Source organism: Onthophagus taurus, chromosome 2, assembly GCF_036711975.1.
Source record: "Onthophagus taurus isolate NC chromosome 2, IU_Otau_3.0, whole genome shotgun sequence".
Taxonomy (NCBI): domain Eukaryota; kingdom Metazoa; phylum Arthropoda; class Insecta; order Coleoptera; family Scarabaeidae; genus Onthophagus; species Onthophagus taurus.
Window position 1 is genome coordinate 23,813,389 of NC_091967.1, and position 16,600 is coordinate 23,829,988.

Consider the following 16,600-nt stretch of genomic DNA (forward strand, 5'->3'; position numbering starts at 1 on the left):
TCAGTATTTCGCTGTTTTCTGTTTTATTGTTGTTATTTAATTTTTGTTCTATTCTTTGTAAAAGAATTGCATCATTATCCTCTTAGTAATTAAGATAAAAACTTCGTTCCTCATATTGCTTGCATAACCAGCATTACTACTTTAACCGAATGATTAAAAGGAAAACACCGAGCCATGATATTCGGTGTTCCTATGGTGTGGTGTGAGCCTAAAGACCATTTTTCAGATAGTTACTTCTGCCTCACAAATATAACAGGACATTCTAGCAAAACTCGACATAAAATAAAGTATTCAAACATATCTTCAGTGCATTTGCCTGTTGCCTATAATGAGCGGTTGCTGGTTCCTGACTGCAACGTGCACCCAAGGGAATTGACCCAACGTCAAGTGAATCAGAAGGTTTTCAACATGTAGAAGACCCTCAGGTCTTTAATCAAAAGGTTCGAGATCTAAAACTTTCGAAAGTGCAAGCTGAACTCTTCTGGTCAAAGCTGCAACAACGAAACCTTCTAGCTCTAGGGACAAAAATTCCATGTTTTAGATCAAGAGGTACTTCTTTCGCTCAATATTTTGACATGCCTTTGGCCTACACAGTGAACATGAAAAAAACTTATGAAACCATACCTTCTCTGCTAGAGGCAATCAAATATACGGATCATGAGTGGCAACTTTACTGTGATTTAAAAGTTGTTGCAATCTTTACAGGTTTACAGAGTGGGTTTGCGAAATATTGCTGCTTTTTGTGCCTATGGAACAGGCGTAACACAAGAAATGGCCTATAAGAAAATCATATTTTGCTGGAAAAGAAAATGTGATAAACACTCCATTGGTTTATCCCGACAAAATCATTTTGCTTCCGCTTCATAGCAAGTTGGGCCTTGTGAAGAACTTAGTAAAAGCTTTGGATAAAGGAGGACAAACCTTCAATTATTTCAAAGAAAAGTTTCTCAAATTGAGTGAAGCAAAGCTGAAAGAAGGTATATTTATTGGGTCACAAATAGGAAAACTATTGAAAGACTTTGATACCATACTCACAAATATTGAATTAAGTGCTTGGTCATCTTTTAAAGCAGTTGTAAAGATTTGGGTAACAGAAAACATGGTACCTGTGTTTCCATTGTAAATAATTTTTTTTGTTGTATTTCTTGGTTGTCATATTTTAGTCAATATTTGTCAGTAGTATTTTTGATTCTGCTGTTTATCTAGGAAATGTGACGTGATAGACAGAAACTGATTTTACCAGTGAACTCAGCATGGCATAATTAGTAAAACTTAGAAAGCAGATGCAGAAAAAAGTTTAAATTTATTGACAAGTGTAATAAGAAGGTTTTTAGTTCCTCCCATATATGGATGGTACCGGGGAAATCAACTGCCCGGGGCCGATCAAAACTAGCTAATGAAAGGTAACAGTATCATTAGAATATTTCCCCTTATATTCCGTTTTGTTGAAAAGGGAAACCGCGTCTGGAACAGCTACACTAGTTTCATACTGCGAGGTGGAAAGAAAACGGAAGTCCTACTATACTAACCATTTAAAAACAATTTAAATGGCTGAAATAAATTGAAATACGGCCCTCAGTTCTGGACACCTTTAAATGGGGTGAGGGTGCTAAGAATTCCCACAAGTCTAAACAAATTTGAAATTTTTAACAAAAGAAAACAAGATTGCAACATGGATGCAGTCTATACCTATGTACAACGAAAAGATTGCGCGAATTTAGATGCCGATATGCATTGCCTAGGCATAGACATAATGGGATTAAACGAAGTAAGGTGGTCAAGATCTGGAAGAAGAAAAACTCAAAATGGCACTTCGGGGACGATAAACCCAGCGACCACCGTGGAATAGGTGTCTTCATGGAATAGCTGCAAATTCCAGCGCTCTGTGAACATAATACAGGAATATGCTCCAACAGTTGACAAAGACACGGTAGAATTTGACAAATTTTACGAATACCTAGAAATTGCTATCTAACTTACTAAAAAGGGTGAAACAATTATGACAGGAGCTTTTAACGCCAAAATTGTTAAAGGTGTTGTGGAGGAAGTGTGCAGCCATGGACTTGATACGCAAAATGGAGGAGGGAGATTGATCGAGAAACACATACTTCAAACAACATCCTACGCGACTAAACATAGAAATCACCTGCGAATAATAAAAATAACTTATGTTAGTGCGAAATCAGATCGACTTCATGGTGTTAAAAATCTATTTAATGAGGAATATACAAAATGGAGCAAATATGATTACAATCCATGTGGTAATGTAAATACATGAAAATCCAACATTTCAAACCTCTCAAAAAACAAATCTCAATAATGAAAATACATAAACGTAAAATTACTTACCAACCCAGACCTCCGTGTTCAAGTAGTAGAGAAATTCGATTCATGATTGCAAAGAATGCAAGAAATAAACTGGGATCAATTCAGAATAACATTTGAAGACACCCGAAACACTGATACCCTATAATCCCTATATACAAGCAGCAGCAAAAAAACAACAATGGATAAATTACGAAATTCTACAACTTATAAACAAGAGATGATTGCAGAAAAATAAAGATCATAATAAATATAATGCAATAAACAAGAAAATTCGAAGAGGTTGTCGAGAAGCCAAGGAAAGATGGCTTAAAGATTACAGAAAAGTCCACTACTTTATACAACACCAAAACCTTGAAGAGATCCAAAGATCTGTGGGAATGCTCGCGATAGATCTCTGTGTAATCACCAATTTGTATTGGAATCAATCCACGGAAATTCGAGTGGATGATGAGACATCACAACAAATGGCGATTTTAAAGAGAGTTACACAAGGCTGTGTATTGTCGCCATTGTTATTCAACATATCAAAACTCAGAGATCATAATGAAATCAATATAAAGTTTTCTGCTCTATCCGGTGGTATACAGGGTGATTCACATAAGAACCGACACAGAGCAGGGACATGTAGAGGACAATAAATTAAGATGTTTGAACGCAACTTATCTCTATACTAAGTTGTACTTCTGAGGAGTTATAAGCCTTCAAAGTTGCATCTTAAATTTTTAAAACATTGAATATCTTCGTAATACATTAAGCTAGAAAAATCAAATTTGGTATACGTTATGAGTGTACCGAAGGTATTAATTGGTAGCAAGTTGAGTAATCGGGTTATGGCAGCATGCCCGATTCTATTTGCATAGCATCGGTCTCCGTCGTATAGTAAGCCCTTGTCAGCCTGCAATAGGAAAGGCTTTCTTCAGCAAATCTCTGCACCATACAGCAATCTAGGCAACATTACCCTGTCCACAATAATCTTTCTAATCTCATTCTTCACTCCCCACCTTATCCCTGCCAGCACTGTCATTCTTCCAAGCATACCTTGAACATATCTCACAAGTTTGATGAACAGTAGTGCCACATGTCTTAATACCGGGCTCTCACCGTCTTACACTCGCAAAATATGTCCTACAAGATCTTCCTGGTATATTTCATCTTAAATCCCGCCTCCCATTCTTTACATACCTTCCAGACTCTATCCTACATTTTTTCCTCGTACAGTCTGCCATACCATCCTGAGCACGTATCGTCCCTCTTCTAAATGCATACTGTCCATCATCCAATAGCGCCTTCCTCTCAACAAAAGTCCTTAACTAAAGCCAAAAAGCCAGGCACGTAGGTCGTATTTCCCCGTTAGATTCTGGCAGTCATACCACCCTCGATAGCTACCACACTTCAAGAAATAGTATCTCTTGAATGTAATCTTGATATAATCTTGATATATGTCCTTTTTTTTATCATTTACGCCTCTTTGGACTCATTTCCTATCGATTAAAAATCTAGATATATGCCCTTGGTTTGTTCCCATATACTCTCCACACTTTTCCCAACCGTTCTTCTTCATCATTTCTCTTAGTCGTTTCGCCTCTTCTTCTTACTTAGCTTATCCGACTACCAACTCATTCTTGTTCTTGCACCTCAATTACTACACGGCTGATTCACCGATCTGGTCTAAACATTTACCCTTTCTTCTGTTCTTCTACTCATAGAAATCCTTCACCCAGCAATCTTTTTCGGCCTTGCATTATGCAGCCTTGAGATGTCCAGTAGGTCTTGAGATGGCTTCTGCATCGTCACTACATCCTTTATCAATCAATCAGATCGGACCATATTGAATGGTCTTGAAATCATCATCACCCATCTTCATGGGCTGATCCATAAAATTATGATTGCTATCATAGTTCTTGTCGTTATTCTGAATTCTAATTTTATTCTAATTATTGTAACTAAAATGTTACTTCTCATATCTAATAACTATTTACAATATTTGTCAAAAACCGAAGTTATTATAACCCACATGAAAGTAAAAAAACTGTTTAATGTAGTGGTTTTTGTTAAAGCATCGAATACGAAAAAATTAAAATAAAAATTGAAATTATTGCCATTTGTTTCTGTTTCTCCGTTCTCAACTAACTAATTTTGTGGGTTACCTAAATAAAATTGTCATAATTTTTGTCATAATTTATTTGTCATAAATTTTTACGGTTTTTACGGTATTTTTTTTGTTATCGGTATACATCAGTAATATGTGAAAAGGGGTGTGCACCAAAATTAAAAGATACCTGCAAAGGTAAAGTTACCCGTAAGAATATATTTTTTGTGGATGTTAGCAAAAGTTTAGTGGATTAATTACAAGAAATCGGTTAAGATCGGTTAAAAAGAAACCCATATGGCGTCGCAATTAATAGAGACAAAGTCTTTAGTGCAATTAAAAACATGGGATCTACTCCCCACGGATGTTCTCGCGTTGATTTTTAGTTTTTTGCCACGAAGAGATCGTCTTTCCTGCTCCATGGTTTGTATGTTATGGAAAGAAGCAATCAATTCACCGCAACTTTGGAAACATATGGTTATAATTATCGATAAAGATCTTTTAAGTAATTTAATATTTTTATTACCTTTTTATTTGGATTTTTAAACAATTTTTGACACGAATAGCCAAAAGATGTTTGTTAGGTAATATTTAAAATTTAATCAATACTTACTATTGATAATTACTAACAATTAGAATTGTAATGCTAAAACTATTAACAATTTTGATAATTAAATCATTTACTTTTTTAAAATTCTAAAACATTATCAAAGTTTTAGATCCTTTTCTAAACAACTATGAAATATAAACAAGCTAAGTGGCTGAAGGTTGCATGGATCCTAGTGCCAACATCTTATGGTATCCTTATGGTGTCTATGATATCCAATGCGCTATAAAGTTATTAAGTTAAGATAACTCATGTGCATGAAAAGTATGTGTTATACAAACTCAAATACTGCGTTATCGATGCACTGGGACCAAAACAAAATTCTACAAGTTGTTGAAATAATTATCAATTTTGTTGTGCACTGGTTTAGCAAAATTATAAGCAACGAGACTGCGCGAGTTAAGATAGTCCTCTTGGTGCACAACATAACAAGGTTCAAGAGTGAGATAAGCAAAATCCTCAAATATCCAAGAAGAGTCACCTAGCTGGAGCTTCGCTACCGTTGTAAGAAAACATAAAATCAAGTGTTTGATCATGAACATTTACAAATTAATAATTTTGACCTAGTTAGCCCAATATGTTAGATATCTGAGATATTCTAGTTTCTAGGAACTCCAAAGTTCTTCTTCCTGCTATACATCGACATGACCATTTTTTATGAAAAACGCCTACAATTAAATTTAGAAAAGTGGTAATTAATTAGTACATTATTGGTGTAATCATCAAATCAACTACTTTAAAACGCTTGGGACTCTTACAAAGCCTGATAATGAAAAGAACTCGGCCATTAAAACGCAATTCACGATAACAAACGAAATAGTTTAATGGTTTATTAATGTTTCTACAATCAAGACCAATTATATATTAGAACTTAATCGTGGCATCATCAAGATTTTAATGGGAGTCTGTACAGGGCATTGTTGTCTAAAGGGGCGTCTTTGATGATGTTGAGAAGCAACTAGGATTACAGAATAACTGAATAATAGAGCATGATTTATGTCGTTGTCCTGTAGTCACTCGTGCTAGATTATCCTTTATTGGTTGCTTCTTGCACAGTGAATCTGTAAATAGGTGTTGGTACAGTTGCTTGATATGTAAATTAGTAATTGTAATTGGCTCTGTAGGCCTCTTGTTTTCAGCGATAACTCATTGAACATTATATGATGTACAAATTGTGTTAGTTAGTGTTCATTAGAAGAGATTGTACTTCTTTAGTTTGATGTATGAGGTTTCAAGAGATCTGCACTGGATGCTGTTTGATCCCATGAGAAATACAAAATATGTTAAAAGAGATCACCTGAGAATTACATCTACTTTATGTTACTAAATACTTATTTTGACAGTTCTTGAGCTAATAGCGATAATACTATTCCATTAGGACATCTATGAATAGAGGATATTACATTAAACCTTACAGCATTTACCTATGCTAGTACATTTGATGAAAACTTGTCCAAGAGTTTATTTATGAAGATAACAAATAGCAAATGACGCAAAGTGGGAAATATTTCAACCCTTATAGTACACGTAGTTGTTTCATAATCTTAGAAAAAAACAAAATGTGTCAAGTTTACTCAAGAATAGGTTATGTGATGGAACGGATAGTGATTTTGCGAAAAGCCGGATATCCGGTTATCTGGCATATCTATCCGGCCACTATGGTTAAAATTTCTGGTGCATTTCTGAAGTACATTGCCACATTATTGCGATATTTGAATGAATATGAAATTAATAAGAAAGCTGATAAGAACAACTTATTTGGATCCAAGATACAAAATGAAAAAATGAAAATGAATTTTATAGCGAATTTTGAAAGTTATCGATGAAAATTATTGCAACATCTAAAATTTTATCAAAACTTTAAACATTGTTTTCTCAAAAACTAAAAGTTACTTTTCAAAACGTGTTGGTTCATTGGAAATAGCATACTTTTATTAACATTTTGGGAAATTCTCGTACTCATATTCCAAGAAATTGATTTTTTACGAATTTTTAAAACTTAATCAGTGAAAATTGCAAAATTTGAAAAAATTGTCGATCATTACAAAAATTTATTTCTCAAGAACTGAAAACGATTTTTTAAAACGGCTTGTTGCATTAAAAAGGGGATACTTTAATTAATAATTGGTGATATTTCCACAAGGATCTTTCAAAACATTAATTTTATAGCGAATTTTGCAAGTTATCGATGAAAATTGTAACATCGAATATTTTATCAAAACTTCAATTATTGTTTTCTCAAAAACTAAAAGTTATTTTTCAAAACGTGTTGCTCCATTGGAAGGAGGGCACTCTTATTAACACTTTAAGAAATTTTCAAACTCATATTCCTAGAAATGGCTTTTATACGAATTTTTAAAACTTAATCGGCGAAGATTGCAAAATTCGAGAAAATTGTTGATCACTTTATTCCTCGATTTATCCGCGATTTTCCAAAACGGCTTGTTGCATTAAAAAGGGGATACTTTCATTAATAATCTGTTATATTTCCACAAGGATTCTTCAAAAGATAAATTTTATAGCGAATTTTACAAGTTATCGAGGAAAATTGTAACATCGAAAATTTTATCAAAACGTCAAATATTGTTTTCTCAAAAACTAAAAACTATTCTTCAAAACGGGTTGGTTCATTGGAAAGAAGACACTTTTATTAACACTTTGAGAAATTTTCATGCTCATATTCGAAGAAATCGATTTTATACGAATTTTTAAAACTTAATCGGCGATAATTGTGAAATTCGAAAAAAAATAGTCGATCATTTCAAAAATTTATTTCTCAAGAACTGAAAGCGATTTTTCAAAATAAGTTGTTGCATTACAAAGAGGACACTTTAATTAATAATTGGTGATATTTCCACAAGGATCTTTCAAGAAATTAAGTTTATAGCGAATTTTGAAAATTTTCGTTGAAAATTAGTAACATCCAAAATTCTATCAATACTTGAAATATTGTTTTCTCAAAAACTAAAAATTATTTTTCCAAACCTTGTTGGTTCATTGGAAAGAGGACACTTTTATTAACATTTTGGGAAATGTTCATACTCATATTCCAAGAAATCGATTTTATACGAATTTTTAAAACTTAATCGGCGATAATTGTGAAATTCGAAAAAATTGTCGATCACTTCAAAAAATTATTTTGCAAAAACTAAAAGCGATTTTTCAAAACGGTTTGTTGCATTAAAAAGGGGATACTTTAATTAATAATTGGTGATTTTTCCACAAGGATCTTTCAAGAAATTAAGTTTATAGCGAATTTTGAAAATTATCGATGAAAATTGCAACATCGAAAATTTTATCAAAACTTCAAATATTGTTTTCTCAAAAACTAAAAGTTATTTTTCAAAACAGGTTGGTTCATTGGAAAGAGAACACTCTTATTAACACTTTGGGAAATTGTTAAACTCATATTCCAAGAAATGGATTTTATACGAATTTTTAAAACTTAATCGGCGAAAATTGCAAAATTCAAAAAAATTGTACAGTAATGACCGCGAACAATTAAAACGCTATGATTTTTGAGATCAGTTTTTTATTTCAAAACATTTTATAGTTTCATCTGTGTTACATTTTCCAAAATTGGAGAGAACGTGTTGAGACTGGGATGCTGGAATGTGAGATTGTTTGATGCGTTTGAACTACAGCATCACAAGATAGACGTTCATGCAATAACGGAGAGGAAAAAAGAGGCAATAAGCAGAAATACAGTACACTACAATGACTATTTAATTATATACTGATGGGGAAAACCCAAATATGAACGAGCAGCGACAAACGAGAAGTAATGCTGCTTGATGAAAGATTTAGATCAGAACAAACATTGGATCACCATAATCTAGTGTTAAGAAAAAATAGAATTATAAGACCATTGAGGATTAATTCAACGAATTGAGAGCACACGTCCCTATATGGTTGGCGTTTCGCTCAAAAAATTAACGATACGCTAATCTGGCAGTAGGACAGCAAATCCTACTGATAAATAATGCTTGTCTTACAAGACCCCAGCATAATATAACTATGACTATATAAGTAGTAATGAGTTTAACAAAGAAATTGAAAATGACTTATATGGAACCCAAAAACGAATCTGCAAAATCTTTAAAGCAACAAAAAGGGAAGTAAACAAAAGAGTAACTCAGAATTTAGCAAAAACTTTCCAGGTCTGTATACAGAAAGAAAAGTTGTCCTGTGCCAAAGGATAAAAATTCGAGAGAGCAGTGCTGAGAATGTTCAGGAAATAGACAACTCACTACGGAGGAAGTGACGCTGCAGATCAAACAACTAAAAAACGACAAGTTTCCAGGACAATATTCCCAATGAACTACTGGAGAGGGAAGGAGAAGAACTTGCTGAACAAGTCACGAACCTGTATATTAAAGTACTGTAGAACGAAACAAATTCGTAAAGCTAGAGAAATAGTATTACTTTTTTTTACCAACGAATTTCCCTCCTAAACACATCCCTGAAGGTGTTTCCAGTCTTCTACAATACCACATTCCGAAGCACAGAACACCAGGCAAGGAATAACAGGGATTTCGGAAAAACTTCTAGATACTACTGCCGAGCACATTGCGAAAAGAGTTGAGGTGTAAGAGAGTGCATCCACACATAATAGAAACTATCAGAAAATTTAATATAAACAATATCACTACAATTAAAACAAAGACACTTTGCTCAGAAGAAATATCCTTGAATGTGGGCATGAGGTAGGTGACGCTGTCAGTCTCTGACTGCTCTACAACATTTAAATGGATATAATCTTAGAATAAATGCGTAAGGTTTACACGGATACAAGATGGGAAAAGACGAAATAAAGATTGAATGCTATGCAGACGAGGCAACATTGATTGCAGACACAGAGGATGAACTGCAATATCTACTACAGGCTTTTAGAAAATAAGAGGAAAAAGTCAGTATAGAGATAAATGTTATTAAAACAAAAACTATGATAATAGAGAACTCAAGGATAATATGAGAAAATTTATCAACAAGTCAGTCAGAACAGGGGGAGCACTAATAATGACCAATTGGGGTAACAACTGCATATCTACCGCGACCGAAGTAAACATATACAAAGACTGTGTCAAACCAATAATGACATTTGCGGAATCGTTGGAACTACACTATGGGATTCGTGCAGAAACAAAAAAAATTGGTAGCAAAGCATAACGGAATATGTGGTAGGTTAGATGAGTGCACGCAGAAGACACTGGATTGAGCAGGTTTCACGAATGGCAAGAAATAGACTGCCAAGGGTTTTCCTAGATTGAAGACTAGCATCCAAAAGGCCTTGAGAGATAGCTGATCGTTCGCATAGTATGAAACGCAGACACAACAGAATGACTAGAAAAAACTTGTATGGTTTCCGCAAAGAAGAAGAAGAAGAGAACGTTGGATATTATTGCTATGGATCAATATTTAAGAATATTATGTGACAGTCATCAAATTTAAATACAGGAATAACTCTAAGTAGCTTCAAAATCGAACATGAATTAATCAATTAACTAATGTACATAGATATGAGCTCCTACTGAGTACACACTTTCCTTCCTCAAAAGTCTGCTCCCACGCAGATGCCGACCCTGAAGTAATGGACATAACCCGTCCATCAGGTAGGGTTCGCATCATAGCTGGGAACATTTTCACACCCAACAGAGTTAGGTGGGCTATATCTAATTTCAAGCCCCTAAAATCGCCTGGAGAAGATGGAATTCTGCCTATTTTTCTGCAAAAAGCTACAGCTTTAGCTATATACCCACTCTATGGAGGTAAGTAAAGGTTATGTTCATACCTAAAGGTGGTAGGCGTTTGACTAGCACTTTAGAGGAGGCAATTGCAACCAAAGAGCCCTATGTGCTTTCATAGACATAGAGGGTGCGTTTGATAAAATCTCTTATGAATCCATAGAGAAGGCTCTAAACGTAAAAGATATACATCCGTCGACAATCAAGTAGTGTATAGCCATGTTGAAAAGTCGGCAGATCACAGCCAGTCTGAGAGGCGAGTCGCTGACTATAAAGGCGCTAAGAGAATGTTCCCAAGGGGGAGTGCTATCACCTCTACTATGGTGCCTGGTAGTTGATGACTTGATGAACACCCTAACTAAAAACGGATTTAAGGATTCCCCTCAGCCCGGCAGCAATAATAATAATACATAGGTATTGTAGATTGATGAAGGCTATCTTCAGCAACAAATTGCTTATGATGTTAACTCAAGTAAGAACTCGATTAATGGTCCCTATTTTGAATACTTAGACAAATTTAGGCAAGTTATGCATAGAAAGATTGTACCATGTACCAACATATTCAAGAAACAGGGTGAATCACATCAATAAGGGAAACTATAAACAATCCGGAAGTGGGATTCAATAAGATCAATGTGTTCTCATGGGTCACCATGTTACCCATGAGAACACCACGTGTTCAACCAATAATTTTGTGAATAATTTATTAGAAGAAAATTTAAGTTAACTGTCTCATATAGAGAGAAAATTTATTTCATTTTAACATCTTATTAAAAAGTGATTAACACAAGAAAATCCCTTTTTGTCTTATCGTGTCTAAAAATGAATCAATATTTTTAAATGAGTACTCTTTATCTACTACAATTTATTTTTTTAGGTGATCCAAGTACTGTACTTCTAACAAGAGATTATCATCAATTCATAAAAAGTTTAGAATTAACATGGAGCCGTCCGTACATCCCATTACGTTGGTTGCCAACGAAACTTTCTGAAATTGTTAAAAGAACGACAAGATTTTTCAATATCTTGACAGAGAATTTTGTTCAGTTGAGAAGTTTAAAAATGCACTGGTGGAACGATCTGACGCGATTCAAAAAAATCGTTTACCATATGTCACTCTTCTTAAAAATCCAAGCTTGTCTGACTGATCTTTGTTTCTTTAACGCAATGCTTAACAAATGCGATTTCGTTAAATTTATCGCAAGCTGTATGAACTGTAAAATGACCGTAACCAACCTTGATATCAGAAATTCGTTTTATAACGTCGATGATGAATTGGATTCCGTTCAATTAATCGATTGTATAGAACACTTGAACGGGTTGCGACAATTAAAAGTGGATTTTCCGGTATTTCGACGCGAAATTATGCATCTGTTATCGTCGGGAAGAAATACAAGCTTAAACATGGTTGAAGTTCATGTTTTTGCAAGCGATATGATTCCGATTAGAAACAGTGATTGGCGTGATGTTTCTTTGAAGTTGAGTAATTTGAATGTTGCCTTACATTTCAGTAGGTTATGGTTAAAGATGTGTTTTTCAATATTTCTAATTAAAGTTTTTAGTTGGTATGTTAGACTTGGACTCTGTGGTTTCGTTACTTCAACGGTCGATTCCTCTTCATACATTTACGGTAACAACGGCGAGGGCTTGGCAAAATTACACTCCAAATAGTTGTAAAGAACTTTTTCGGGTTTTAACCAGCAACTATAAGAATTCTTTGGGTAATCAAAATTTATTTTTTTCTCTTAATAATAATAATATTAATATTTTTTTAGAGATAATCGATTGTAGATTATACGAAAATGTGGATACCATCGATGATATTTTATTCCACCTTTTAATTAATTGTACAAAACTTAAAAAGTTTAGTTACCGTGGAGGAATTAATACAATAGAACTGTTGATGCACGTATGTCAAATTTGGTCCGATTGGAATGGACATGTATCGATTGAAATTAATATCAGAAGAATGAATATGAGAACGCATTCAGTTTTACTTGGGATATTAGAAGAGATGACATCTAAAGAAAATGTATCAATCAAAATTAATATTGCGCGTTTTAGAAATGAATTATATTTTTATTATTGAAATTGAAATAAAGCTAGAAATGTGAGCTTAGTTATTATAGTCAGATCTGTTTAATGAAACATTCTAATAATCCTGTCATTTGGTTCAAATACAAAAAAAACTGACTCAACCTATATGCATAAACTTCGAGATTTGTTCCTCATGACAAATAATGACTAATAGGTGAAAAAAGTTTTTTAGTTTCTTAAATATCCGATATAAGTTAATATGGAACAAGCCATCAACGTATAGGCCAAAAAAATGGGGTATAAGCTGGCTGCTCAAACTTTTAACGTCCCCAAAGCCATGTTAAGGAGAAGATTAGTCATGAATAAAGGTGCTCTTAAAGAGGGGCTTAGAGGAAAACCAGCCATTTTTTCTAAAGATATTGAAAAAGAAATTCTTGATCACATTATCGACATGGAATCACGTTTTTTTGGTCTAATCAGCACCGATTTGCGTAAGTTGGTCTACGAAATAGCAGAAAGAAACTACATTAAGCATAATTTTAACAAGGAACACAAAATGGCTGAGTGGAAATGAGTCTAATGTGTTTTAAGACGCAATCCTCGCATATCTTTAAGAACTCCCGAAAGTACTTCATTAGCGAGGACTGAGACTTTCAACAAACCTAACATTTTGGCATATTTCAAGTTATTAGCATGTATTTTGGAAAAACACCAATTTCTTCCGGAGAACATACACAATGTTTATTTTATTTGTTTTTACCTTTATCATCTATATAATTTCAGCTATCAGATGTCCACTAATTGCTTGACATTTGGACATAGCCTACATAGGCCTTCCGGAAATAATGCATCCATCGCTGTTCTTTCTGTGTTAAGCCTATTTATTTACAGATATATAAACATGAACGAGTAGGATATATATTTTATACACAGCACAGGATAGGATTTAAAATAAAAATATGTATAATAAAAATAATTATAGCATTTGTGAATTGAAATTATAATTTTACTCTTCGAGCTTTTTGTTCAGCAAATGGCCTTGTCATAATTTAACTCGTGTGCAATTCGATTTTCTGTAGCTAAAATTGCAAGACTCGATAAGCGTTCCTGGCACATAGAATGATGTAGTAGGAAGCGTAGAGTAAATTCGCAGGGCAATACAAATATTAGGATAAGCATCCTGCAAATCATGCGCATAGATCTGTTGCCAGAGATAGAAACCGTTAGCCTTTTCTGTATCACCAAATAAAAGCGGAGCTTACTCTTTAAAAACGTAGAGTTCCTGGCAGAATTGAACTGTGCTTAAATTTCGCTTGTATTTTCGAGCCAGATCTGCTCTATACTTTTGCAGTTCTTAAATTGACATTTTCAAAATATTAGTACTATTAAGAAAAGCAAAATTCAAATTCTTTTTAATTTTTGATATGATTCGATCAAATACCATCATTATTTCTTTAGAAAATAGTTGAACAGGTTGGAGTGTTTGTAATTCGTTTTCACACATCTCATCGAAATGTTTTTTACGTTTCGGAATTCGTTTGTTTTGCAAAATAGAGTCAACACCACTTTTTCAGCAACTTCTCCAGCTTCTTTTATCCAATATTCCATTGGATTTTGTCTCATTTTTTGCAAAGTGAATTTCTATATTCACTCGATTGATTTCGCGGAGAATATTCGCCTAAATAGTTAAATTAAGAATAAATTTAAAATCCTTTATAGCAGTTAAGAGATGACCTGCCTTGTACTTAGCTTCTGGAGCATGAGAAGTTTGCTTAACTTCTTCTAAGGCTTCCGCTATTTCTGGCAAATTATTTAATAGGACAGCAATATGTTTCGCCGACCACCTCGTCTTACTACTTCCTTTTAAATTTGTTTTAACGTATTTTTTCATAATGTTCCACCTAGTAGTGGAGCCAACAAAAAAGCAATATACTTTTTGACTCAGTCCAAATAGGTTAATAGCTTCCTGGCATGATGAGGCAGAAAGCACGGTACGAACACGGCCAGCTCATTCCTTTCTGCAATCCTGGCTTGTACTCCTTTATGGATGCCGGCTATATTGGACCCATTATCATAAGATTGGCCACGACATTGTCCAATATCTAAATCATCAACAGCCAATTTTTCTAAAATCTATTGACAGGAGAGGACATCCTGTCTTTCCAGCAATTTCTATGAAATCAATGAAACTTTCTTTTATTTCACACACATCGCCAGTTCTTTTTACATGTCGAATTACCTGGCTCATTTGTTCTGTATGGGATACATCTGGAGTGCAGTCGAACATTATCGTGTAGTATTTGGCTTCTTTGATGTCATTTAAAATGCTATTTCTAACAGTTTTTGCCATTATGTTAATCATTTCATTCTGTATTGTCTTTGATAAATATGATACTTGCCCTTTTTTTAAGTGTTTTAATTGAAACTTAAGAGTTGAATTATGTTTGGCGAGCAGGGAAATTAAGTTACTTTGACTAGGCTGAGGACATTGCGTGATGAGATCGCTAGGAGTTTCGTGGAACCCGCGAAAAGAAAGGCAGTTTGTGGATGGATACAATACAGCTACCATAACAATACGCAGGATCTGTCTCCATTTTTCTTTCTCTGAGTGAATGACTCTCTCATTGTCTTGATCAATACCCTGGCATGATTTCATTTGTTGTACCCACTTGATCATACACTCTTTGGGCATTTGAGTTGCCTCGTGTTCGGTTAATCTCTCTGAAACTTTTTTCCAATTAATAAACCATGTAGAACACAATGCAAATGTGGCGGTAGAAGACGGTTTCTAGTAATTTTTTGACATTTAGACATTTTTTATCTTAGAAAATATAAGCCAAGATCTTTCGAGAACCCTTTGGCAATTAGCCAACGTCCTGTACCACATAGAACATACTTGTACTATTATTTATTCCGTGGTCAATGTTAAGTAAATGATTAGTTGTCTATTCGTCCGTAAAGTGTGAATTACGTGAATTTTGTGAAGACCTAGGCTTGCCCCCCCTAGATCCGGGGCTGTCTGTTGCCACCCGATAAGCACCGGGTAAGCGATTCTGCTGATCCATTATTGATTAATTTAATGAAACCATATCAGATAATGGTCACTTAATCAACACTCAAGATACTTTTAATACTAAGCTAACCAGTTCAACAATCGGAGCGATCATTTGAATTATTAAAAGTAAAGCTTAGACGGTTGAAATATTTAGTGTCAGTTGGCCTCAATCTGCACAAGATGATTAGAACATTGATGATGAAAATATTGAAGTTATTGAGAAAACGAAGAAAACATGCAAGATGAAAGTGGATCTGTTGAAAATAATCAAAGAAATCTTGTTAACATTTAATATTAAATCCTGTACAGGGTGGTTCAAATTCGATGTCCGAATAGGCTAACTCGGAAACTATAAGAGTTAGAAAAAAAGTAACTTACATGTCATGATCTCGTTTTTCGAGAAACTGCTAATGCCGAAAACCTCATAGCGCCATCGTCCTTTGTTTGATGACGATTTAATAATGATTTAATATTCATTAAAATATTCATATTCAAGGAACTCGAAAATGATTATACAGGCTGATTCAAAAAACCGCTGACAAACTTCTAGAGTAGATAATACATGAAAAATTAAGATGAATAGTCTTAATATATATCGGGTCGCAGTATTTTCGTGTAAAGTGATCAATTATCTATCAATTGGTCTTTTATAAAACTTTGATTAAAGCAACAGTTTTTGATTGGATTAACAAATTTTCTACAAACGTGTTTTTCTTAAAAACTATTGCTTTGATCAAAGT

The 16,600-nt window shown here is 34.1% G+C and overlaps 1 protein-coding gene across 1 annotated transcript; it reads left to right on the forward strand.

Annotated features, from left to right (window-relative positions):
• The first annotated feature begins 4,484 nt into the window (after nt 1–4,484).
• LOC111416389 (F-box only protein 39-like) lies at nt 4,485–12,887 on the forward strand. Its single transcript, XM_023048393.2, has 4 exons — nt 4,485–4,922; nt 11,646–12,278; nt 12,331–12,489; nt 12,544–12,887. The coding sequence occupies exons 1-4, from the start codon at nt 4,715–4,717 to the stop codon at nt 12,855–12,857; spliced, it is 1,314 nt and encodes a 437-aa protein (XP_022904161.1). The 5' UTR covers nt 4,485–4,714; the 3' UTR covers nt 12,858–12,887.
• The last annotated feature ends 3,713 nt before the right edge of the window (nt 12,888–16,600 follow it).

What these genes read in the sequence shown, in the direction of transcription:
- LOC111416389 (XM_023048393.2), top strand. Translation starts at nt 4,715, where the DNA reads ATGGCGTCGCAATTAATAGAGACAAAGTCTTTAGTGCAATTAAAAACA. An exon ending in TATCGATAAAGATCTTTTAA is followed by an intron (nt 4,923 to 11,645) that starts GTAATTTAATAT and finishes TTATTTTTTTAG; the next exon opens with GTGATCCAAGTACTGTACTT. An exon ending in GAATGTTGCCTTACATTTCA is followed by an intron (nt 12,279 to 12,330) that starts GTAGGTTATGGT and finishes TAAAGTTTTTAG; the next exon opens with TTGGTATGTTAGACTTGGAC.